The 24,671-nt window shown below is 39.5% G+C and overlaps 1 protein-coding gene across 2 annotated transcripts in view; it reads right to left on the reverse strand.

Annotated features, from left to right (window-relative positions):
* The window catches only part of LOC102185708 (cytochrome P450 2C19), a 30,080-nt gene extending 23,078 nt beyond the window's left edge, over positions 1–7,002 (reverse strand). The window contains exons 1-3 of one of the 2 annotated variants that reach the window (XM_013975088.2): positions 6,718–6,897; positions 5,385–5,551; positions 5,083–5,232 (exon numbers count right to left, since the gene is read on the reverse strand). In XM_013975088.2, the coding sequence (XP_013830542.2) occupies positions 5,083–5,232; positions 5,385–5,391 (157 nt within the window). In that variant the 5' untranslated portion in view covers positions 5,392–5,551; positions 6,718–6,897. Of the gene's footprint in view, positions 1–5,082; positions 5,233–5,384; positions 5,552–6,717 lie in introns of both variants that reach the window. The other variant, XM_005698251.3, reaches the window with a different exon arrangement.

The raw sequence follows: 24,671 nt of genomic DNA on the forward strand, positions 1-24,671 counted from the left end.
ATGACAGGGTTTCCCTGGTGTCTCAGGGGTAAAGAACCCGCCTGCCAATGCATGAGATGCATGTTCAATCCCTGCGCTGGGAAGATCCCCTGGAGAAGGAAATGGCGACCCACTCCAGTATTCTTGCCTGGGAAATCCCATGGACAGAGGAGCCTGGTGGGCTATAGTCCATGGGGTCTCCAAAGAGCTGGACATGACTTAGCAACTAAATAACAACAACAAAGACATGTCTTAGAAGAAATGCTAAAAAGGGTTCATAAAGTTAACACAACAGAACACTGAAGCAGCAACAGAAAATCACATGGAAGTATTAAGTTAATCATCATGTTTTGTGCTGGTCTCAGCCTATCAATAACCAAAGGTATAGATGAACTAGACCTTGTGATTCTTTTTATGACTGCAAGAAGTCCTTCAGCAAAAGTCATCAGGAAACTTGGAAACATAGAACTTTATTACCAACAAGACCTGGATATTGCCAACACACGTGGGAACACACTGTGAGGTTGTGAGTGGAGTGACAGAGAGTGACATCTCACACAGTGGCCCGGAGTTCTGCTCTCACTGGGGTAAAGTTCAGGGCACAGGGTTTCGAGGGCTCATTGTGGGTGAATTTAGAACATAGAAAGTGGAAATACAAAGCACTGAAAGTGAGAAAAACAAGTAGCCTAACGCTTGTCATTGAAATCATCCAAGAACAAAGGAGGCTCAGTGGGAAGAGCTTTTTAGTCTCCTGGCTAGCTTGTGTTTATTTCAGATAACCACCTTTGAAACGGATGCTGTTTGGAAACTGATGCCTTGGCAATCACAGCTGACATCAGGTATTTGCATTACAAAAAAGAAAAAAAAAAAAAAAACCCAGAACTGTCTGAGTTTAAACTACACATTAGAAAATGAAAATCAAAAGCAAGAGGTAGCACCTCACAATCCGGCCATTATCAAAAAAGAAAGAAAGAAAGGGAGGAAGGAGGGAGGGAAGGAGAGAGAGAGGAAGAAAATAACAAGTGTTGATGAGGGAGTTGAGAAATTGAACCCTATGTATACTTGATAGAATGTCCATGATTTACTATGAAAAAGAGTATGGCCATTCTTCAAACAATAAAAAGAAATTTACCATATTACCCAGCAATCCCACTTTTGAGTTTTCACACAAAATAGCTGAATCAGGATCTTAAAGAGATAGCTGCACTCCCCTGAAACATTCTAAAGGTCCATCAACAATTACAGATAAAGTAATGTGGGAGGAGATTGGCAAAGATGGCAGAGCAGGAAGATCCTCACCTCCTCTCATGGACATCCCCAAACTATAACAATATACAGAAAAAAGGTTTTTTCCTGGTTTCATCGACGAAAAAAACCAGAACCCACCAGAAAAGATCTTCAACAAATAAAGATATAAAGAAGAAACCACAAGGAGATGAGTAGGAGGGGTGAAGTAAAGTACCACACTCCCACATAAGCAAAGCACAAAGGCAAGAAAAATTACAATTGCAGAGACTGCCTCAAGAAGTGAGTTTTCTGAGCCCCACACTGGGCTCCCCAGCCTGATGGTCCTGCAACAGGAAGATGAATCCCGGAATGTTTGGCTTTGAAGGTCAGCGGGGCTTACTTTCAGCTGCCCCAGGGGGCTGAGGAAATAGAAACTCCACTCATGAAGAGGACATACAAAATCTCACATGCTCTGTACCCAGCATAGAAGCATTCATTTGAAAGAAGCCTGGGTCAGACCTACCTGCTGATCTCGAAGAGCCTCCCAGAGAGGTCGGAGGCACCTGGGGCTCACCCTGGGACCATAAATACTGGCAGGAGCCATTTTGGGGAGTTTGTTCTGCCACATGGACACTGGTGCTGGCAAGTGCCATTTTGGAATCTTCCCTCTGGCTTAGCATCATGACCCAGCCCCCTCCTACCTCCCAAGAGCCTGTAGGCACCAGGACTTGCCCAAGGCCAAGCAGCTACCCACCAGCAGAGTGGCTGCCTTAAGATTCTCTGACCTCACAACCACCCCTGTACACAGCCCTGTCCACCAGAGGACCAGGACTCAGCTCTAAACAGCACTGCACAAGCACCAGACCCAGGAATCCCAGGGCCCTACAATCAGAGAGCAAAGGACTCAGCTCAAACACCACTGGTCAGGCACCAGTGCCAGAATCCCCAGCCCTACCCACCAGCAAGCCTGCTCTTGTCAGACAAGCCTCACCATTAGCATGTGGATAAGAGCCCCAGGACAATGACAGCCCCACAGCATGCAGACCCAGTCCACATACCAGTAGGTTAATGGTGGCTTAGCTGGTAAGGAACCTACCAATGCAGGTGATGCAAGAGACACAGGTTTGATCCCTGGGTCAGGAAGATTCCCTGCAGAAGGAAATGGCAACCCACTTCAGTATTCTTGCCTAGAAAATTCCATGGATGGAGGAGCCTGGTGGGCTACAGTCTATGGGATTGCAAAGAGTTGGACACAACTGACTACACATACATACAATAGCACCAGCTAGGCCCTGGCTCTGCCAACGAGTAGGCCTGCCCTAGCCTTGTGACCAGCCTTTTGCAACGTGAGTGGACACCAGTCACAGGACTCCCACAGGCCTACAGTCTATGGACCAGCCCAGTTATCATCAGGCCAGTGCCAACCTGCTGGACTTCAGACCCGCCTAGGCTCAGCACCAGCCTCACCCACTGGTGGACAGACACCAGCCCCAGAGCACTGTAGATTTTGGACCCAACCCACCCAATTATAAAAGGCCAGCACCTTTCCTGTTGCCCCAGCCTCAACAACCAGCAGGCCAACACAAGCTTCTGAATTCCCCCAGAACCCACAGCCTGCTGTGTCAGGAACCAGTCTCACCAACCAATAGTCCCATTCCAACTCTGGGATCCTTGGGCCCCTTAGGCAGATTCCAGAATCTGGCTCTGCTCGCCTGGGCCAGCATGTGATCCAGCACCTGGCTTTACCTTCCAGTGGTCAGGCACCAATCCTAGGATCTCATGAACCCTGACTCACCCACTAGTGAACCAGCACTACCTCTGGAATGCCCCAGGGTTCCACAATTGGCCACTTCTTGGGACAGCACAGCCAACCAGCAACTGGCAGCCTCTGTACAAGGCAGGAACAGTCAACCAATCTGACCAAGGTCAACCCAGACTACAAGGTTGCCTACAGTAGTCAGCCCACAACAGAAAGACAAACACAGTCCACATGCGGGGAACCCTGATCAATATAGCTCTAATGATGAGTGGGCAGTGTGTTGTCGGGACGCATTGGACGTATCCTAAAAAACATTATTTCTCCAAGGTCAGGAATTAGAACCAACCTACCAGATATACAGAAATAAAAATAGCAAGTTAGGGAGAAAAAATGGAGCAACAGAAGAACATGTTCCAAAGTGAAGTGGAGATATATAATCTACTCAAGAAAGAGTTCAGGGTAATGATCAATAAGATGATCAGGGATTCTCTGGTGATCCAGTGGTTAAGAAACTGTGTTTCCACTGTAGAAGGTACAGGTTTGATCCCTGGTCAGGGAACTAAGATCCCACATGCCACATGACTCAAATGGAAAAAAAAAAGATGATCAAAGAACTTTGGAGAAGAATGAATAGTTACACTAAGCAAGAAGTTAGTAGATTTTAAGAAAGAATTGAAAAATATAAAGAACAACCAAACAGAGATGAAGAATATAATAACTGACATGAAAAATACACTAGAAGGAATCAAGAATAGACTAAATGAAACAGAGGAATGGATCACTGAGGTGAAAGAGTAGCAGAAATCACTGACAAGGAACAGAAAATAGGATGAAAAGAAATGAGGGCAGTTTAAGAGACTCTGACACCAGCAATCATACACTCACATTATAGAGGTTCCAAGAGAAGAAGAGAAAGATAAAGGGTCAGAGAACACATCTGAAGACAAAATAACTAAAAACTTCCCTAACCTGGGATCAGTAACAGACAACCAAGTCCAGGAAACACAGAGTCCTGAACAGGTCTACCCAAAAAGCAACAAACCAAGATGCATTGTAATTAAAATGTCAAACAGTTAAAGAGAGATTAAAAGCTGCAAGGGAAATTAAATAAGTTAAAATTAAGGAAACTCCCATTACACAATCAGCTGACTTTTCAACAGAAATTCTGCAGGCCAGAAGAAAGTGGCATGACATACTTAAAAAAAAAAAAATTAAGGGATTGAAAGAAAAAAATCAACAATCAAGAATGCTCTACTCACAAGTTTCTCATCAGATTCGATAAAGACAACCAATTTTACAGACAAGCAAGAGCTAAAAGACTTCAGCATCACCAAATCAGTTTTACAGGAAATAGTAAAGAGACTTCTCTAAGAGAAAAGAAAAAGCCACAACTAGAAATGGGAATATTACAATGGAGAAAGCTCAAATACGCGGTAAAGGCAAATACACAGTAAAGTTATTTTTTTTTAAGTGTTACATTTAAATGAAGTCATAATTGAGAACTGCATTAAGACATACCTAAACGATTAAAATCCCTAAATGTCATTACTATTTGCTAGAATCGTAGCCTTGGGCCCTGAAGTGACTCTCAGACATGTCTGTGAGGCTGTATGTATAAAAATTGTCCAATTAAATGAACATAAATGTCACTGTTTCATGAGTGTCATTCTCACCATAAGTGTGACACCCCCATAAGTGTTATTCTCACCCTGTCCAATTAACAAGTATTCCCTGGTAAAACGCTCTGGAATAGAAAACCCACTTTAATGCTACAGGAAAGACATTGTTCTTTTTTTTTTTTTTTTTCAGGAAAAGACTCAAAACTATACTTTGTGGTTTCTGAACTGAACACAAACCTCAGGATAGAGCATTATTAAAACACATTTATACCCACACTGTGTGTACCATCATGGGACAATCCTATGACACACATGACAATCACAGACACACAAAAGGCCCCCTGGCTGTCTGTGCTTCACACCCTCCCCACTTCATCTGAAGACTGACAACCACCACCCATAGGAAAGATGTGGCTGCCCCGAAATGTTGCCAAGGGCATCACCGGAGAGAGAGAGAAGACTGCTAAGGTCAGAGTTACAGAGCACAGAATCACCCACCGTTGGTTTTCCGCAGCTCCTCCACCAGGCAGCGCGCTTCCTCTTGAACGCGGTCCTCGATGCTCCTCTTCCCCATCCCGAAATTCCGCAGCGTCATGAGCGAGAAGCGCCGGGTCTCCTTCCACGTTTTCCCGTTGCTGAATACGATTCCTGATGGGAGGGGAAACAGAATAGGAGGGAGGTCCTAGGGAACTGACACTTGGGACACTGAGACAAGCTCTGCTGGGGAGCTCCTGAAGTTCCCGTTTTTCACCCTGACCACCCCTACCCATTATTAAAGCTGAACATGTGCAAATACACACCTACCATATCCCTTAACAGTTCTTTGAATCACTGGGAAACTGCCTCTTCCAGAAAACTCCTCTCCCAAATCAATCAGAGCCTCCTTCACTGCTTCATATCCATGCAAAACTACCGTGGGCTTCATTCCAAAATACACAGTAAACACAGGTCCGTAGACTTTTGAGAGCTGGGAATGGAAATGCATGTAATAGCAAAAGAAGTCAATACTTGATAAATATTGTGCCTGATACAAAATGTGTTATCATTGTACTATTATGTTTTTATTCTGCCACATAGCTTAAAATATTTCTTAATTCAATTCATAAGTATGATGGTGATATTACAGATTCCACTTATGGATGACCTGAGATCCTGGATAATGGTCCAAATAACTGGTACACAGATTATAATTAATCCTCAAATCAGCACTTTCAGCAGGTTCATTTGCCCCACTATAAATAAGGAAACTAAGGTAGGGGAATTCTGGTATATTTCCAGCATCCCAGGGCTAATATATGGAGGATTCCAGTTTGAAGATCTTCATAATCACCCTCTGATCCTTGAGAGGAATGTAGCAGTCCTCAAGGCCCAGCTTTAAACCGTCAGCCAACTGACTGTTTCAGAATCACTCACACAGCATTCTGATTCTATAGCCCTATGATGAATACTAGAAATTTATCATTTCAAAAAATAAATTCCAGTAATTCCCAGCCTTGTTTGAAATCCACTGGTATGGCTAATACAGAAAGAGAGGAAACACCGTAGAGGCAGTGCTTGGAGAGACTGCATCTCATGGAAGAACAGCATCTTGCACCCTGCAGGATTCACAGGGTACAGACGGCACCTTCCTGCAGAATCCTGAGTGATGACTTCTTTCTTTCAATCACTCATGCTTGTCTTGATCCCAGGTCAATTCCTCTACATCAGGCACAATGCCCTTTTGCAAAAAAGTTATATTTTCCTGACTCTGGACAAAACACGCGGCTTACGTAGTATATGACTTCTGGAAGAAAATCTCGAATCACAAAATGCCAAAAATCAGCCCCAAATCATAGCAAATGGCTGTGAAACAAAGGAGGGAGGCAACACTCCCAGCTTTTAATACTTTATTATTTTCATTTTACCATACAAAGAGCTAAGTGTTTCTCTACTCGCAAAACACATTCCTTTTTCTTCTATTTATGACAATGATATACCTGAAAAGGCAAGAAAAGTGTCAAAATTTACAGGAAGTAATTTGCTTCACATTTACATATTTTGACTGTGCCCATAGAAATATATGTATTAGATTCATAATTAGGCTTAACTTACTTACCATTTGCAAGACCCTGGAGAAGCATAAAATCTACTTACACTGGTTAAAGATTTGCTGATATTCTTAACATCTAGCTGAAAGATATTTCCAAGAATCGGGAGAGGAGTGGGGCCTGGGGGGAGCTTCCCTTTCCCAGAGCTCTGTTTCCAGAGCGAGAGGAGAAGCAGGCAGGAGAGACAGAGCACCAGGACCACAGCCAGATCCATTGGCGCCTTCTCTTCTCGCTCAGATGACTGTGAGCCTGAAACCTAAAGCTTTTATGACAGTCCCTGCTAATTCAACTTGGGCCTCCCTTATATAAAAAGACCAATTAATTACATCCACTGTGCACTCTATTCTGAGTAGACTTTGCCCCAATGATAAAAATAAATTGTGCTTTAATCTTGTTTTCTCTATGTCCAATGATCACTCTGGAAATTCCAGTCTAGCTGGTTTAGCTGTACTGGGATTGGGCCCGTGTGTGCATGCCAAGTCGGTTCACTCATATCTGACTCTTTGTGACCTATGGACTGTAACCCATCAGGCTCCTCTGTTCAGGGAATTCTCCAGGCAAGAATACTGGAGTGGATTGCCAGGCCCTCCTCCAGGAGATCTTCCCAACTCAGGGATCAAATCCACATCTCTAATGTCTCCTGCATGGGCAGAACAGTTCTTTACCACTAGTACCACCTGGGATGCCCTGGGATTGGGTCCAGGTATGGCTAATTGAAAAAAAAAAAAAAAAGGGCTCCTAACTGTGAATTCAAATCAGTGACCAGTTGGAGATATCTCACACTGAGGACAATCAATTTATCTTCAGTTCAGTTCAGTTCAGTCACCCAGTCCTGTCTGACTCTGTGACCTCGTGGACTACAGCACGCCAGACTTCCCTGTCCATCCCAGCTCCTGGACCTTCCTCAAACTCAAGTCCATCAAGTCAGTGATGCCACCCAAAGATCTCATCCTCTGTCCTCCCCTTCTCCTCCTGCCTTCAGTCTTTCCCAGCATCAGGGTCTTTTCCAATGAGTCAGTCCTTCACATCAAGTGACCAAAGTACTGGAGTTTCAGCTTCAGTATCAGTCCTTCCAATGAATATTCAGGACTGATTTCCTTTAGGATTGACTGGGTTGATCTCCTTGCAGTCCAAGGAACTCTCAAGAGTCTTCTCCAGTACCACAGTTCAAAAGCATCAATTCTTTGGCACTCAGCTTTCTTTATAGTCTAACTCTCACATCCATACATGACTACTGGAAAAACCATAGCTTTGACTAGATGGACCTTTGTTAGCAAAGTAATGTCTCTTCTTATGCATTTTTAATTTTATTTTTTAATGTTTATTTTGTAATACTATTCCAACACTGGAATATTCTGTCCTTGAATTTGAAAGATTTTAAAATATTTTAATGTACTTACTGATATTACATTTGCCTATACATAAAATAGGTAATGATGACATATTCAAGAGCATTTACAAATCAAAATGCAGTAACTGTGGTTCAGGTATCCATAATGAAGCCACACAGTCACACTTGTTTAGATAAGTTCCTGCATTACTGAGAACTTGAATTGCCAACTATGTCAAACTCAAGGGCTCCACCAATCATTTCAAAACAGCATCTGCTACCAGGTGCTTGCTACAATTTTTTATTTTCAAAGTCCCCCACCCCCTTCACATCTATGTAACCATTTTGAACACCCCCCCAAAAAATTCTTGCTGACAAGTATCCTTACATCTTGTCATCTACAATTCTAATTCTTTTTTTAATTTAGTCTTGATTGAAAGATAACTGCTTTTCAATATTGTGTTGGTTTCTGCCACACATCAACATGCATCAGCCATAAGTATACAAACAATTCTAATTCTTCACAAGAAATTTATGTACCTTTGCAGTTTTTTGCATTTATAAATTTCCCCAGGTTGTAGTCTGGTAGAACACAATTTAAATGCTTCTTGGATCTGTGTCTCCTGGGCTGCAGTCATAACAAACCCCAAACAAATACCTCTTGGATTTCAACAAGATCACCATTCTTGGAATTTGTCATTAATATTAAGATAATTCAAACATCTCAAAAGACCAAAGATATATCAAGTAATTATATAAATAAATGTACATGACTTTTATCTTGAAAACTCAAGTCTACTCCACCAAAAATTAAACATTGGAAGGTAGAGATGGTAATTTTATAATTCTTAGTGTGGGAAAGGAAGATTCTGGGTGATTAGAAACAGCCAGTGTCATAAAGGTCATATTCAGTTCAGTTCAGTCAGTCTCTCAGTCGTGTCCGACTCTTTGCGAACCCATGAATTGCAGCACGCCAAGCCTCCCTGTCCATCACCAACTCCCAGAGCTCACCCAAACCCACGTCCATTGAGTCGGTGATGCCATCCAGCCACCTCATCCTCCGCCATCCCCTTTTCTTCCTGCCCCCAATCCCTCCCAGCATTAGAGTCTTTTCCAATGAGTCAACTCTTTGCATGAGGTGGCCAAAGTACTGGAGTTTCAGCTTTAGCATCATTCCTTCCAAAGAACAGCCAGGACTGATCTCCTTTAGGATGGACTGGTTGGATCTCCTTGCAGTCCAAGGTACTCTCAAGAGTCTTCTCCAACACCACACTTCAAAAGCATCAATTCTCTGGCACTCAGCTTTCTTCACAGTCCAACTCTCACATCCATACATGACTACTGGAAAAACTATAGCCTTGACTAGACGGACCTTTGTTGGCAAAGTAATGTCTCTGCTTTTGAATATGCTATCTAGGTTGCTCATAACTTTCTTTCCAAGGAGTTGGTGCAAACATAACTGTGGTTTTGGACCATGGATTTTAAATCCTTATAACTAACCTTAAACACATCTTTATTTAGAAAACATTACGATCGGCACATTTTTTGCCAATGAGAAATAAGTTTGTTTATTCCTGTAGCATAAAAACCCATGCTTTGAGGTTCACCAAACTCTTGGAAAGCATTTTCTGCATCCTGTTGGTTGTGGAAGTGTTTTCCTTGAAAAAAGCTGTCCAAACACTTGAAGAAGCAATAGTCAGTTGGCAACAGGTCAGGTGAACATGGCGGATGAGGTAAAACTTCACAACCCAATTTGTTTAACTTTTGAAGTGTTCGTTGTGCAACATGTGGACAGGCATTGCCGTGGTGAACTGGGCCCTTTCTGTCAACCAATGCCAGCCGAGGGAGTTACAGTTTTGAGTTCATCTCATTGATCTGCTTAGCATACTTCTCAGATGCAATGGTTTCGCTGGGATTCAGAAAGCTGTAGTGGATCAGCAGACCACCAAACAGTGACCATGACCTTTTTTTGGTGTAAGTTTGGCTTTATAAAGTGTTTTGGAGCTTCTGCATGGTCCAACCACTGAGCTGGTCATTGCCAATTCTCATATAAAATCCACTTCTCGTTGCATGTCACAATCTGATCAAGGAATGTTTCACTACTGTTGCGTAGTTCTGATGGCTAAAATGGTAAAGAATTCACCCACAGTGCAGGAGAGCCCGGTTCGATCCCTAGATCAGGAAGATCCCCTAGAAAAGGAAATGGCAACCCACTCCAGTATTCTTGCCTAGAGAATTCCATGGACATATGAGTCTGGTGGGATACATACAGTCCATGGGGTTGCAAAGAGTTGGTCATGACTGAGTGAATATAAATAGAATGGAACAGAACAGAATAAGAGAAGAAGACACTTCAAAATGACATTTTTTTTTTCAGTCAGCTCATGAGGCACCCAATTATAGAGCTTTTTCACCTTTCCAATTTGCTTCAAATGCCAAATGACCATAGTATGGTCAATGTTCAGTTCTTCAGCAACCTCTTGTGTAGTTTTAAGAGGATCAGCTTTGATGATCCTCTTAGTTGGTCATTGTCAACTTCTGATGGCTGGCCACTGTGCTCTTCATCTTCAAGGCTCTTGTCTCCTTTGCAAAACTTCTCAAACCACCACTGCACTGCATATTCATTAGCAGGTCCTAGGCCAAATGCATTGTTGATGTTGTGAGTCATCTCTGCTGCTTTGCCACCCATTTTGAACTCAAATGAGAAAATCATTCGAATTTGCTTTTTCTCTAACATCATTTCCCTAGTCTAAAATGAAAATAAAATAAACACAAGTGATAAGTCATTGGCAAAAACACAAAGCAAGAAATGTGCATTAAAATGATGTATAACATAACAGGGGCTTCCCTGGTGGCTCAGATGTAAAGAATCTGCCTGCAATGCAGGAGACCCAGGTTTGATTCCCCACATTTAAGAATTTATTCCAGTATCAAATGACAAAGTTACTTTTGCACCAACTTAATAATTAATAAGACTAGGATTTAAACTGAGATCTTCTGATGCCCACTGTGATGCTCTCTCGTATATAACACAGCTGCCTCAAGAATAATTTCAGAAAAACAAAATCAAACCCCCCACATGTTACTCTGAATATACACTTGATTGTTCACAAAATAACAGGCTTCACAATAAACAGTTGTCCCTGAACTCCAAGGGAAAAGAGTCACAAATTCCCAAGAGAAGAAATCAAAAATAGAGGTTCTTTCCTGTCCCTCAACAAAGAGGTAAAACTTACTCAGGCAGCTGAGGGAAAATCCAATCTCTAAGAATTTAGTGGGGAAGGCTTGAGAAATTATGGCTCACGCCTCCCAGTTGCCTTGAGATACAACTACTTCTGTTGCCTTTTGAAGTCTGTTTTTATCAGAATAAGAAAAAAATGAAATGGAGTGTGCACAGTGTTAACCAAAATTTTAGAAAAGACCTGACTGAAATAAAATGATGTTAATTGGCAGTTTGGTAAGACTGTGGCATGAGACAGACTCAAGAAGCAGTTGAATGGTGCCCCACTGGACTACAAAATGGGTGAGGCTTATAAGGGCAAAACCTTCAAAATTTCATAAGTGTTTTAAAAAAGTATAATTGGATCTGGCAAGTAAGGGTTCCTATTAAGTATGGATAAACCAGGGTCCAGAATGGCTGCACAGTTGAAAGGGGTGACCTTAAGACTACAAGAATGCAGCTGGCAGGTGTTGCTCTGAATAGGGCTAGACCTGTCCTTGGATCTAGGACAGGTCAAAGAAATGTCAGGTTCTCAGTGGTGTAAAGATGTCCGAGACCAGATTCTCAACGGCTGCCTGACTCCATTTTTGTATGTCTGAACTCTGATTACTCCATTATAATTTCAATCTGTCATCAAGAGCAGGGAAGGGAGATTGTACACAGAACAACAGGCATGGATTTGGTGGGGAATGGGAGGCAGAGACTTCATTAAACAGACCCACAGTACCAGTACATGTAGACCCGAACAGGAGATGGCAGTTAGCGGTCATGAAGATCTAAATATCACCGGAAAGGTTAACACTAGAACAGTTATGACAATGCTTCACAAACAGGAGTTCTACAACATATCATCATATTTGTTCAGAACCGATTAGTGAAGTTATTCCTAAGCTCTTTTAGTAAGAAACAAATAAGTGTTTGTCAAGACCTAATTACAAAATACTTTATTCCTCAGGTTTACATCAGTTCATGTAACAGAGAATTTAACACAGTTTTATCTCTTATGATTCTCTCAATTACCTTTCCCAAAGATAAAACAGCACCTGCAGGTTGTAGAGCTAAGCCTGGAATTCACATCTCCTGAGTCAGGCGTGCCTCCTTGTAAGCAAACACTCAGTTCACCAGGGTCACCACACTTACTGCATATGTACCATGATTCAATATTCTGTGACTCATCCTAGTCAATGACTTTCCAGATATATCAAGTGAGTTAATGATTACTGCACCAGTTCATTAAAATCAGAGTCATACAAGTTTAATTTTGTCACCTTCATACTCGAGAAAGTCATTGGATGATTGGATGGCATCACTGACTCAATGGACATGAGTTTGAGTAAACTCCTGGAGATGGAGGACAGGAAAGCCTGGCATGCTGCAGTCCATGGTGTCAGAAAGAGTTGGACACAACTTAGCAACTGAACAAGACTCAGTGTAACCTTTATTTCCTACAAAAAGAGGCAGTAATTTGTTACCTACCTCACACAGCCCTATGTTCTAAAAGACAAGCCAGCTTATATCGAATGAAATAAGCTCAATCACTTGTTTTAGAGCAGCTGTTTTTATTTTTTGAGAAATGAGTGTGTGACTGAAGTTCACAGAGTCACAGAGTCAGACACAACTTAGCGACTGAACAACAAAGTGCCTGCTCTGCTCAGCAATACAAACCTGATTTCGGCTATAATTGTGGATGCACATCTTTCTTTTTAAGTAATAGAATTTATTTTATGGTAATTATAAATAAAACAACTATAAACATTCATGTGCAGGTTTTTATGTGAATGTAAGTTTTCAACTCTTTGGTATACCAAGGAATGTGATTGCTGAATCATATGGTAAACATGTGTTTAGTTTTCTAAGAAATCTGTCAACTGTCTTGCAAAGTGGCTGTACCATTTTGCACTCCCACCAACAATGACTGAGAGTCCCTGTTGCTCCACATCCTTGCCAATATTTGGCTTTGTCAATGGTCTGGACTTTGGCCATTCTGTAGTGGTATCTCATTGCTGTTTTCCTCTACAAGTATCTAGTGATATATGATGTTGAGCATTTTTCACATGGTTATTTGCCATGTCTATATATTCTTGCCATTTTTAGGGTGGGTCCTAATATTTTATTTTTATTGAATTATAGTTGATAAACAAAGTTGTATTAGTCTCTGGTGTACAGCAAAATGTTTCAGAGAGAGACATATATCTTTTTCATAGACTTTTCCATTATGGTTACAGGGTATTGAAAATAATTCCCGGTGCTATACAGTAGGACCTCGTTATTTATCTGTTTTATACAGATATATTAGTTTGGAGCTGCTAATCTCAAACTACTGATTTATCCCTCCACCACACCCTTTCCCATTTGGTTTGTTTTCTATGAGTCTATTTCTGATTTGCCCATTTTAAAATCAAGTTGTTATATTTCTGATTGTTGAGTTTTAAGAGTTCTTTGTGCATTTTGGATTATGATCCTTCATCAGATACATCTTTTGCAAATAATTTTCCCACTCAATGGTTTCTATTGACAGAACATTCAGTAGAGCAGAAGTGGCTAATTTTAATGCTATTCAAATTATTCTTTTCTTTCCATGGATTCTACCTGTAGTGATACACATAAAAATCATTGTCAAAATCAAGAATATCTAGTGTTTCTTCTTATATTATCTTCTGTAATTTTTATAGTTTTGCATTTTACACATAGGTCTGTGATTCATTTGAATTAACATTTGTGAAGGTTATAACTTGTGTGTATGCACGTGTGTGAGTGAGAGAACATTTAGTAATTTCAGAAGCATTTATTGAAAAGACTAGCCTTCTCCATTGAATTGCTTTGCTCCTTTGTCAAAGATCAATTGACTATATCCGTCTACCTATTAATATTCCTGGACTCTTTTTTCCATTAAATCATTTGTCTCTGTTTTCATCAATACCACTCTGTCTTGATCATGGTAGTTTTGCAATGAGTCCTGAAATCAGAGAGAGCCAGTGCTCTGACTTTGTTTTCCTTTTTCAATATCGTTTTGACTATTCTGGGTCTTTAACCTCTTCATATACACTTAAGAATCTTACTGTCAATATCTTAAAAAAATCATGCTGAAATTTTGATTGGGATCACATTAAATCTATAGACAAAATTGGGGAGAACTGAAATCTAAACATTATCGAAACTTCCTGTTTATATATGTGAAATTTCCATTTAAAAAAAATCTTTTTAGTTTTCTTCACCAGAGTTTTAGAGTTTTGCTCAAATAGAACTTATGCAAATTTTTTCAGATTTCTATCTAAGTACTTAAGTTTTGTTTTAATGTAGATAATAGTATGTTTTTAATGTCAAATTCCAATTGTTCATTGCTAATATTGTTGTTGTTCAGTCACTAAGTCATGTCTAACTCCCCACCCCAATGAACTGCAGCATGCCAAGCCTCCATGTTCCTCACTACCTCCCAGAGTTTGCCCAAGTTCACGTCCATTGCTAGTATATAGGAAAAAGGAAATGGCAACCCACTCCAGTACTCTTGCCTTGAAAATCCCATGGACGGAGGAGCTTGGTGCAGGCTACTATCCATGGGGTCGCAAAGAGTCGGGCACCACTGAGCAACTTCACTAACTCACTAAAAAAGGAAAGCAACTGACTATGGCTTGTTCCCTATGGTACATGGGAACATGCTAAAATTGCTTCTTAGTTGTTTTTTCATTCTTTGGGATTTTCTACATAAATAATCACACTATTGTCAAAGAGAGTTTCATTTCTTCCTTCCCAATCTGTGTAAATGTTATTTCTTGTTTTCTTATTGCATTTAGCTAGGTCTTCCAGTTCAATACTGCTGCTGCTGCTGCTGCTAAGTCGCTTCAGTCGTGTCCGACTCTGTGCGACCCCATAGACGGCAGCCCCCCAGGCTCCCCCGTCCCTGGGATTCTCCAGGCAAGAACACTGGAGTGGGTTGCCATTTCCTTCTCCAATGCATGAAAGTGAAAAGTGAAAGTGAAGTCGCTCAGTCATGTCTGACTCTTAGCGACCCCATGGACTGCAGCCCACCAGGCTCCTCCAACCATGGGATTTTCCAGGCAAGAGTACTGTAGTGCGATGCCATTGCCTTCTCCGCAGTTCAATACTAAATGGGAATAATTAGAGGAGTCATCATGCCTCATACCTATCTTAGCAGGAAATCTTCCAATCTCTCACCATTAACAATGATGTTAGTTGTGAATTTCTGTAAATTTTCTTTATCAAGTTGAGGAAGCTGCTCCTCCATTCTTGGACTGCTTAGAGTTTTTAAATCACAAGTGGGTTTTAGATGTTCTCAGATGATTTTTTATACATCTATCAATATGCAATCATGGGACTTCTCTTTAAACTGTTGATGTGATGGGGTACATTGATTTTCATATAAGATACATTAATTGATTTCATATCTTCCTTACCTCGAATATATCTTACTTGGATCCAGCATACAATTCCTTTTCTACACTGTTGGATTTGATTTGCTAATATTATGCTGAGACTTCTTGCATCTAAGTTTATGAGGAATATTGGTCCATACTTTTCCTCTTCTGTAATGTCTTTTGGAATGTAATGTAACCTCATTTTGGAATTAGAGTAACCTCATAAAATTATTTAGTAAGAATTTCCTTTACTACTATATTCTGTAAGAGATTATAGACAATTGGCATAAATTCTTCCTTGAATATGTCATAGAATTCACCTGTGAACCAAAGTCTTAGATTTTTCTCATCTGAAATATAATAATTATTGATTCAGTTCATTTAATAGATAAATACCTGTTTGGACTATATTTCTTCTTGTGTGCACTTTTTAAATTGTTTTATTGTGGTAAGAACATTTAACATGAGATATAACCTTACAGCTCACTTTTAAAGGTACAATGCAGTGCTGGTAACTATAGACACACTTCTGTACAGTAGATATCTAGAACATACTCATCTTGCATTGTGTGCATGCGTGCTCAGTCGTGTCCAACTCTTTGAGACTCCATGGACTATAGCCCGCCAGGCTTCTCTGTCCATAGAATTTTCCAGGCAAGAGTACTGGAGAAGGTTGCCATTTCCTTCTTCAGGGGATCAAACCCGTGCTTCTTGCATCTCTTGCATTGACAGGCAATTCTTTACCAGCTCAGCCAGCAAGGAAGCTCTCATCTTCTGTTACTGAAATCTTATATCTGTTGAGTAACAACTGCCCCTTTGTCTTACTCTCTAGGATTTAGCAAACATCATTCAGTTCTTTGATTCTATGACTTTCATTATTTTAGATACTTCATAGAAGTGGAATCACGCAGTGATTGTACTCCGTAGTTGTCTAAGTTCACTCAGCCTAATTGATCAAGGTTCATTCAAGTTATCAAGTATTGCAGCATATTCTATTTCTTAAGGTTGAATAATATTCCATTATATGTATATCCCATTGTTTCCATTCATCCACTGATTGACATTTAGGATTCTTCACATATTTACTGCTATGAATAATGCCAAAACTAACATGGAAGTGTAGTGTCTCTTTAATATCCTAATTTCAGTTCTTTAAGTAAATAGCAATGTCAGAAGTGACATTGCTAGTTATATGGTAATTCTATTTTTAATTTCTGATCAACCACTATTCCATTTTCCATAGAAGCTGCATCATTTTGCATTTCTAGCACACAAGGTTTTCAATTTCTTCACAGTCCTGCCAACACCCCCTTTCTTTCTTTTTTACAATATCCAGCCCAACAGGTATAAGGATATATCTCACTGTGGTTTTGATTTACCTTGCCCTGATATGTAGCTATGTTGAGCACATTTTTATATACTTGTTGGCCAATGTTACGTCTATTCAAGAGAGATGGATCTTCTAGCTCTTTGCCCATTTTGAAATTGGGTTCATGGATTTTTACTATTGAGTTGTAAGAGTTCCTACATATTTTGGATATGATATGACTTACATATATTTTCTCCATTCTATATATTGCCTTTTCACCTTATTGATTATTCCCTTTGCTTTGTAGCTTTTCATTTTTACATATTTTATATATTCCACTAGTCTAATTTTTCTTTTTCTGCCTGTGTTTTTATTTTTTTTTTTTTTTTTTTTTTTTTTATTTTTAAATTTTAAAATCTTTAATTCTTACATGCGTTCCCAAACATGAACCCCCCTCCCACCTCCCTCCCCACAACATCTCTCTGGGTCATCCCCATGCACCAGCCCCAAGCAAGCTGCACCCTATGTCAGACATGGACTGGCGATTCAATTCTTACATGACAATATACATGTTATAATTCCCATTCTCCCAAATCATCCCACCCTCTCCCTCTCCCTCTGAGTCCAAAAGTCTGGTATACACATCTGTGTCTTTTTTCCTGTCTTGCATACAGGGTCGTCATTGCCATCTTCCTAAATTCCATATATATGTGTTAGTATACTGTATTGGTGTTTTTCTTTCTGGCTTACTTCACTCTGTATAATTGGCTCCAGTTTCACCCATCTCATCAGAACTGATTCAAATGAATTCTTTTTAACGGCTGAGTAATACTCCATTGTGTATATGTACCACAGCTTTCTTATCCATTCATCTGCTGAAGGACATCTAGGTTGTTTCCATGTCCTGGCTATTGTAAACAGTGCTGCGATGAACATTGGGGTACATGTGTCTCTTTCAATTCTGGTTTCCTCGGTGTGTATGCCCAGCAGTGGGATTGCTGGGTCATAAGGTAGTTCTATTTGCAATTTTTTAAGGAATCTCCACACTGTTCTCCATAGTGGCTGTACTAGTTTGCATTCCCACCAACAGTGTAGGAGGGTTCCCTTTTCTCCACACCCTCTCCAGCATTTATTGCTTGCAGATTTTTGGATCGCAGCCATTCTGACTGGTGTGAAGTGGTACCTCATTGTGGTTTTGATTTGCATTTCTCTAATAATAAGTGATGTTGAGCATCTTTTCATGTGTTTGTTAGCCATCCGTATGTCTTCTTTGGAGAAATGTCTATTTAGTTCTTTGGCCCATTTTTTGATTGGGTCGTTGTAATTCACCACATTAACAAATTGAAAAATAAAAACCATATGATTATCTCAATAGATGCAGAGAAGGCTTTTGACAAAATTCAACATCCATTTATGATAAAAACTCTCCAGAAAGCAGGAATAGAAGGAACATACCTCAACATAATAAAAGCTATATATGACAAACCCACAGCAAACATTATCCTCAATGGTGAAAAATTGAAAGCATTTCCCCTAAAGTCAGGAACAAGACAAGGGTGTCCACTTTCACCGCTACTATTCAACATAGTTCTGGAAGTTTTGGCCACAGCAATCAGAGCAGAAAAAGAAATCAAAGGAATCCAAATTGGAAAAGAAGAAGTAAAACTCTCACTGTTTGCAGATGACATGATCCTCTACATGGAAAACCCTAAAGACTCCACCAGAAAATTACTAGAGCTAATCTGCCTGTGTTTTTAGTGTCTTATCCATTAAATCATTGCCAAAACCCAGATCATGAAGCTTACACCCTATGGTTTCTTCTGAAAGTTTTATAGGTTCAGATCTTACATTTAATCTTTAACCCATTCTTAGTTGATTTTTATATCTAGTGTAACATAAGGGTCCAATTTCATTCTTTTCAACAGGCATATCTATTTCCCCAGCATTATTTGTAGAAAAGACTGCTCTTTTGTGTAGTCTCGGCATACTAATTAAGGTTCAAGTGACTCTATTAGCTCAGATTTATTTCTGGACTTTATACAGTGTCATTGCACTGTTTATGCCTATCTTTACATCAGTGCAATACTGATTAATTGCTATAGCCCCATAATACAATATAATAATATTTTGAAATTAAGAAGTGTGATGCCTCCAGCTGTTTTTTTAAAAAAATTTATTGCATAATAGTTGATTTATAATGTTGTGTTTAATTTTTGCTGCACAGCAAAGTGACTCAGTTATATACATATATATTAATATATATTCTTTTCTATTATGGTTTATCACAGGATATTAAATATAGCCCCTGTGCTATACAGTAGGAACCTATTGTTTATCCATCCTAAACATAATAGTTTGCACCTGCTAATCCCAAACTCCCAATCCTTCCCTCCCCTCCCCACTCCCTCCCTTGGCAACCTTAAGTCTGTTCTCTGTATCTGTAGGTTTATTTTGTAGATATCTTCATTTGTGTTTTATTTTAGATTCCACAGGTAAGTCATATTGTACGGTATTTGTCTTTCTCTTTCTGACTTCACTTAGTATGATAATTTCTGGTTGCAATCCATATTGCTGGAAATTGCATTTTATTTGGTTCCTTTTTTATGAATGAGCAGTATTCCATTGCATATACGTACCTCATCTTCTTGATCCATTCCTCTGTTGATGGACATTTTTGTTGTTTCCATGTCTTAGCTATTGTGACTAGTGCTGCTATGAACATAGGGGTGCATGTTTCTTTTTAGATTAGAGTTTTGTCTGGATATATGTCCATAAGTGGAATTGCTGGATCACATGGTTATTCTACTTTTAGTTTTTTAAGAAACTTTCATACTATTTTCCATAGTGGCTGTACCAATTTACATTTTCATCACCAGTGTAAGATGGTTCCCTTTTCTCCACAACCTTCTCCAGCATTTATTATTTGTAGACTTCCTAATGATAGCTATTCTGACCTGTGTGAGATGCTACCTTATTCAATTTGCATTACTAAAATAATTAGCAACATGGAACATGTTTCATTTGTCTAGAAGACATTTGTATGTCTTCTTTGAAAAAGTGTCTATTTAGGTCATTAGGTCATTTGTCCATTTTTCAATTGGGTCATTTGCTTTTTATTGCTGAGTTGTATGAGCTTGTATATTTTCAAAAGTAAGCTCTTGTCAGTTGCATTGTTTGCGAATATTTTCTCCTAATCTATAGTTTGCCTTTTTGTTATGTTTATTGTTTCCTTTGCTGTGCATTAGCTTGCAAGTTTGACTAGGTCCCATTGTTGTTCTTTTTCATTGTTATTTGAAGCGTTGCAGTTTCATATGAATCTTAGGATTATTTCTGTTTCTATAAAAATTATTGTTAGAGTTTTGATAGATACTGCATTAAAAACATAGTTGGCTTTGGTACTATGGACATTTTAACAACATTAATTCTTCCAATCTATGAACACAGATATCTTTTCATTTGCTCTTCTTAAATGTCTTTCAGCAATTTTTATATTTTTTAGTGTACAAGTTTTTCATTTCCTTAGTTGAGTTATTCATAAGTTTTTATTTTTTAATGCTGCTATAAATGATATTACTTTTTAATTTACAGTTTATTATTAATGGGTAGAAATACAAATGATTTCTGCATTGAAATTGAATTTATTTATTAGATCTAACAGGGCTTTTTGTATGGAATCTTTATGATTTTTTCACATATCATGTGATCTGTGAATAAATATCATTTTATTTCTCCATCTGATGTGAATGACTTTTACTTCTTTTTCTTACCTAATTTCTCTGCTGTTGCTGCTGCTGCTAAGTTGCTTCAGTCGTGTCCAACTCTGTGTGACCCCATAGACGGCAGCCCACCAGGCTCCCCCATCCCTGGGATTCTCCAGGCAAGAACACTGGAGTGGGTTGCCATTTCCTTCTCCAATGCATGAAAGTGAAAAGTGAAAGGGAAGTCACTCAGTCATGTCCGACTCTTCATGACCCCATGGACTGCAGCCAGACTCCTCCGTCCATGGGATTTTCCAGGCAAGAGTACTGGAGTGGGATGCCATCACCTTCTCCGGCCTAATTTCTTTAGTCAGCCCTTGAAGTAGTACCTTGGACATCAGTAATGAAAGTGAGTATATTTACTCCATCCAGATCTTCAAGAGAGAGAGCTTCTTCTAGAGAGAGCTTTCTGCTTTCCACCATTAAGATCTTAGCTATCACTTTTCATATGGCCTTTGTCATTCCTAGTTTGTTGAGTGTTTTTATATTGAAATGATGCTCCTAATGGGCAGTTGAATTTTTTCTGCTAGAATTATATTGAAGATATTCACATCCATCATCATAAGGAATACTAACTAACCTGTAGTTTTCTTTTCTGGGTAGCATTTTTGCCAGACTTGGGTACCACAGAATTTCTGGCCTCAAAAAAAAAAAATGAATTTTGGAGTGTTCCCTCCTCTCATATTTTGAAAAAGTTTGGAAAGGATTAACATTAATTCTTCTACATTTAAGTATTTAAAATTCACCAATGAAACTAAGTGGTTCCAAGCTTTTCTTTGTTGGGAGGCTACTGATTACTGATTCAACCTCTTTACTCACTGTATGTCTTTTCTGACTTTCTTCAATGGCATATAATTGGTCGTAATAGTCTCTTATGATCCTTTTATTCCATAGTAATGTTGTACAGGTTTCTCTTTATGATTTTATTTATGAGTCTTACTTTTTTCTTAGTCTAGGTAAAGATACGTCCATCATTTTTTTTCTTTTCTAATATAAGCATTGGATGCAATCTATTTCCCTCTTTGCCTCTTCTCATCAACAGTTGACATTTGCAGCTACATAGATGGGTCTAGAAATGATCATACTAAGCAAAGTAAGTCAGAAAGAGAAGGACAAATACTGCATGATATCACTTATATGTGGAATTTAAAATATTACAAAAATGAACTTATTTACAAAGCAGACTCACAGACATAGAAAACAGACTTGTAGTTGCCAAGGGGAAGAAAGGTAGGAGAAGGATGGATTGAAAGTTCAAGACTAACAGATGCAAACTATTAAACATAGGATGGACAAACAACAAGGTCTTACTGTATAGCACAGGGGACTATATGCAGTATCCTGTGATAAACCATAATGGAAAAGAATATGGAAAAGAACATATACATATGCATAACTGAATCACTTTGCTTTACAGCAGAAAGTAACACAATGCTGCAAATTCAACTATGTGGTTGTGGTGTCGTCTCTAAGTTATGTCCAACCCTCTGCAACCCTGTGGACTGCAGTCCACCAGGCTCCTCTGTCCATCAGATTTTCCAGGCAAGAATATTGGAGTGGTTGCTATTTCTTCTTCCAAAGGATCTTCCCAATCCAGGGATTGAACCCACGTTTCCTGCTCTGCAGGTGGTTTCTTTATGGCTGAACCATCAGGAAAGTCATTTCTATCCATTTACTTTCAGCCTCTGAGTGTCCTCAAATCTAAGATTTTATTTTTTCTTTCAGAACTCTGAGGATATGTTCTATTTTCTCTCCTGTCAGTTTCTGCTCTAAAATTTACTGACAGTTTTGTGGGGTCCCTTGTATATGACAAGCTATTATCTATGGCTGCTCCCACTGTCGTGGTCATTGATTTTTGACAACTTAATTATTGTGCGTCTCAGCATGGATTTCTTTGAATTTTTAAATCTGAAGTTCTTTATACACCCAGGATTTTTATGTCCACTTCTTCCCCAGACTTGGAAGATTTTCTGACATTGTTACTTTGAATAGGCTTTTTAGTCCTTTCTCTTTCACTCTTCTCCTTCTAGACTCTTATATTGTTACATTGGTCCATTTCATGGTGTTCCATAAATCTCTTCAGCTTTCTTTTCTTTTTCCTATTCTTTCTTTCACTCCCCTGATTGACTGAATAATCTCTAATTATATATGTTTGAGTTCACTGATCACTTCTCCTTGATCCAGTCTGCTGTGAACCCTCTAATGATGTCTTAGGTTCAATTACTATATTCTTTAATTATCTGACTTCTGTTTGGTACCTTTAAATTGTCCTTTGTTGAAATTTCTGCTTAATTTCTTTATTGGTCTCCTGAACCCAGTAATGATCTTTGTGGCTGTTATTCTGAATTATATTTTTGTTAAATCATGTATCTTCTGCTACTTCATTTTTCTTGACACTCTGCATTGGTCTTTGAACATTACAACAACAGTCAGTTCTCCCAATCTACAGTAACTAGTCTTATGTAGGCTAAGAACCTCACCAGCCAGTTCAGACAAGTTTCTGAAGGTCTCAAACTCACATGTTAGTGCAGCCTGCTTTTCTGTTCTAGCTGTCACCAGGCTTCAAGAGTATACCGAGTCCTATCAATGTTCCAAGACAAGCAAGGTAAAGAGAGTTCCTCACTCAAGTCTCCCAAAAAGCTGTTATCCTTTGAATGCAAGATGTTCAGTTCAGTTCAGTTCAGTCTCTCAGTCATGTCCAACTCTTTGCAACCCCATGAATCACAGCACACCAGGCCTCCCTGTCCATTACCAACTCCCGGAGTTCACTCAGACTCACGTCCATCGAGTCAGTGATGCCATCCAGCCATCTCATCCTCTGTCGTCCCCTTCTCCTCCTGCCCCCAGTCCCTCCCAGCATCAGAGTCTTTTCCAATGAGTCAACTCTTTGGATCAGGTGGCCAAAGTATTGGAGTTTCATCTTTAGCATCATTCCTTCCAATGAACACCCAGGACTGATCTCCGTTAGAATGGACTGGTTGGATCTCCTTGCAGTCCAAGGGACTCTCAAGAGTCTTCTCCAACACCACAGTACAAAAGCGTCAATTCTTTGGTGCTCAGCTTTCTTCATAGTCCAATTCTCACATCCATACATGACTACCGGAAAAACCATAGCCTTGATTAGACAGATCTTTGTTGACAAAGTAATATCTCTGCCTTTTATTTTATTTTATTTTTTTAAGTCTGCTTTTTAATATGCTATCTATGTTGGTCATAACTTTCCTTCCAAGGTGTAAGCGTCTTTTTCTTTTTTTTTTAAGCGTCTTAATTTCGGAGCTGCAATCACCATCTACAGTGATTTTGGAGTCCTGCCAAAATAAAAGTCTGACACTGTTTCTACTGTTTCCCCATCTATTTCCCATGAAGTGATGAGACCAGATGCCATGATCTTAGTTTTCTGAATGTTGATCTTTAAGCCAACTTTTTCACTCTCCTCTTTCACTTTCATCAAGAGGCTTTTTAGATCTTCTTCATTTTCTTCCATAAGGGTGGTGTCATCTGCATATCTGAGGTTATTGATATTTCTCCTGGCAATCTTGATTCCAGCTTGTGCTTCTTCCTGCCCAGCATTTCTCATGGTGTACTCTGTATAGAAGTTAAATAAGCAGGGTGACAATATACAGCCTTGACGTACTCCTTTTCCCATTTGGAACCAGTCTGTGCTTCCATGTCCAGTTCTAACTGTTGCTTCCTGACCTGCATATAAGTTTCTCAAGAGGCAGGTCGGGTGGTCTGGTATTCCCTTCTTTTTCAGAACTTTCCACAGTTTATTGTGATCCACATAGTCAAAGACATTGGCATAGTCAATAAAGCAGGAATAGATGTTTTTCTGGAACTCTCTTGCTCTTTCCATGATCCAGTGGATTTTGGCAATTTGATGTCTGGTCTCTGCCTTTTCTAAAACCAGCTTGAACATCTGGAAGTTCATGGTTCATGTATTGCAGAAGCCTGGCTTGGAGAATTTTGAGTGTTACTTTACTAGCATGTGAGATGAGTGCAATTGTGTAGTT

Source organism: Capra hircus, chromosome 26, assembly GCF_001704415.2.
Source record: "Capra hircus breed San Clemente chromosome 26, ASM170441v1, whole genome shotgun sequence".
In the NCBI taxonomy this organism is placed as follows: domain Eukaryota; kingdom Metazoa; phylum Chordata; class Mammalia; order Artiodactyla; family Bovidae; genus Capra; species Capra hircus.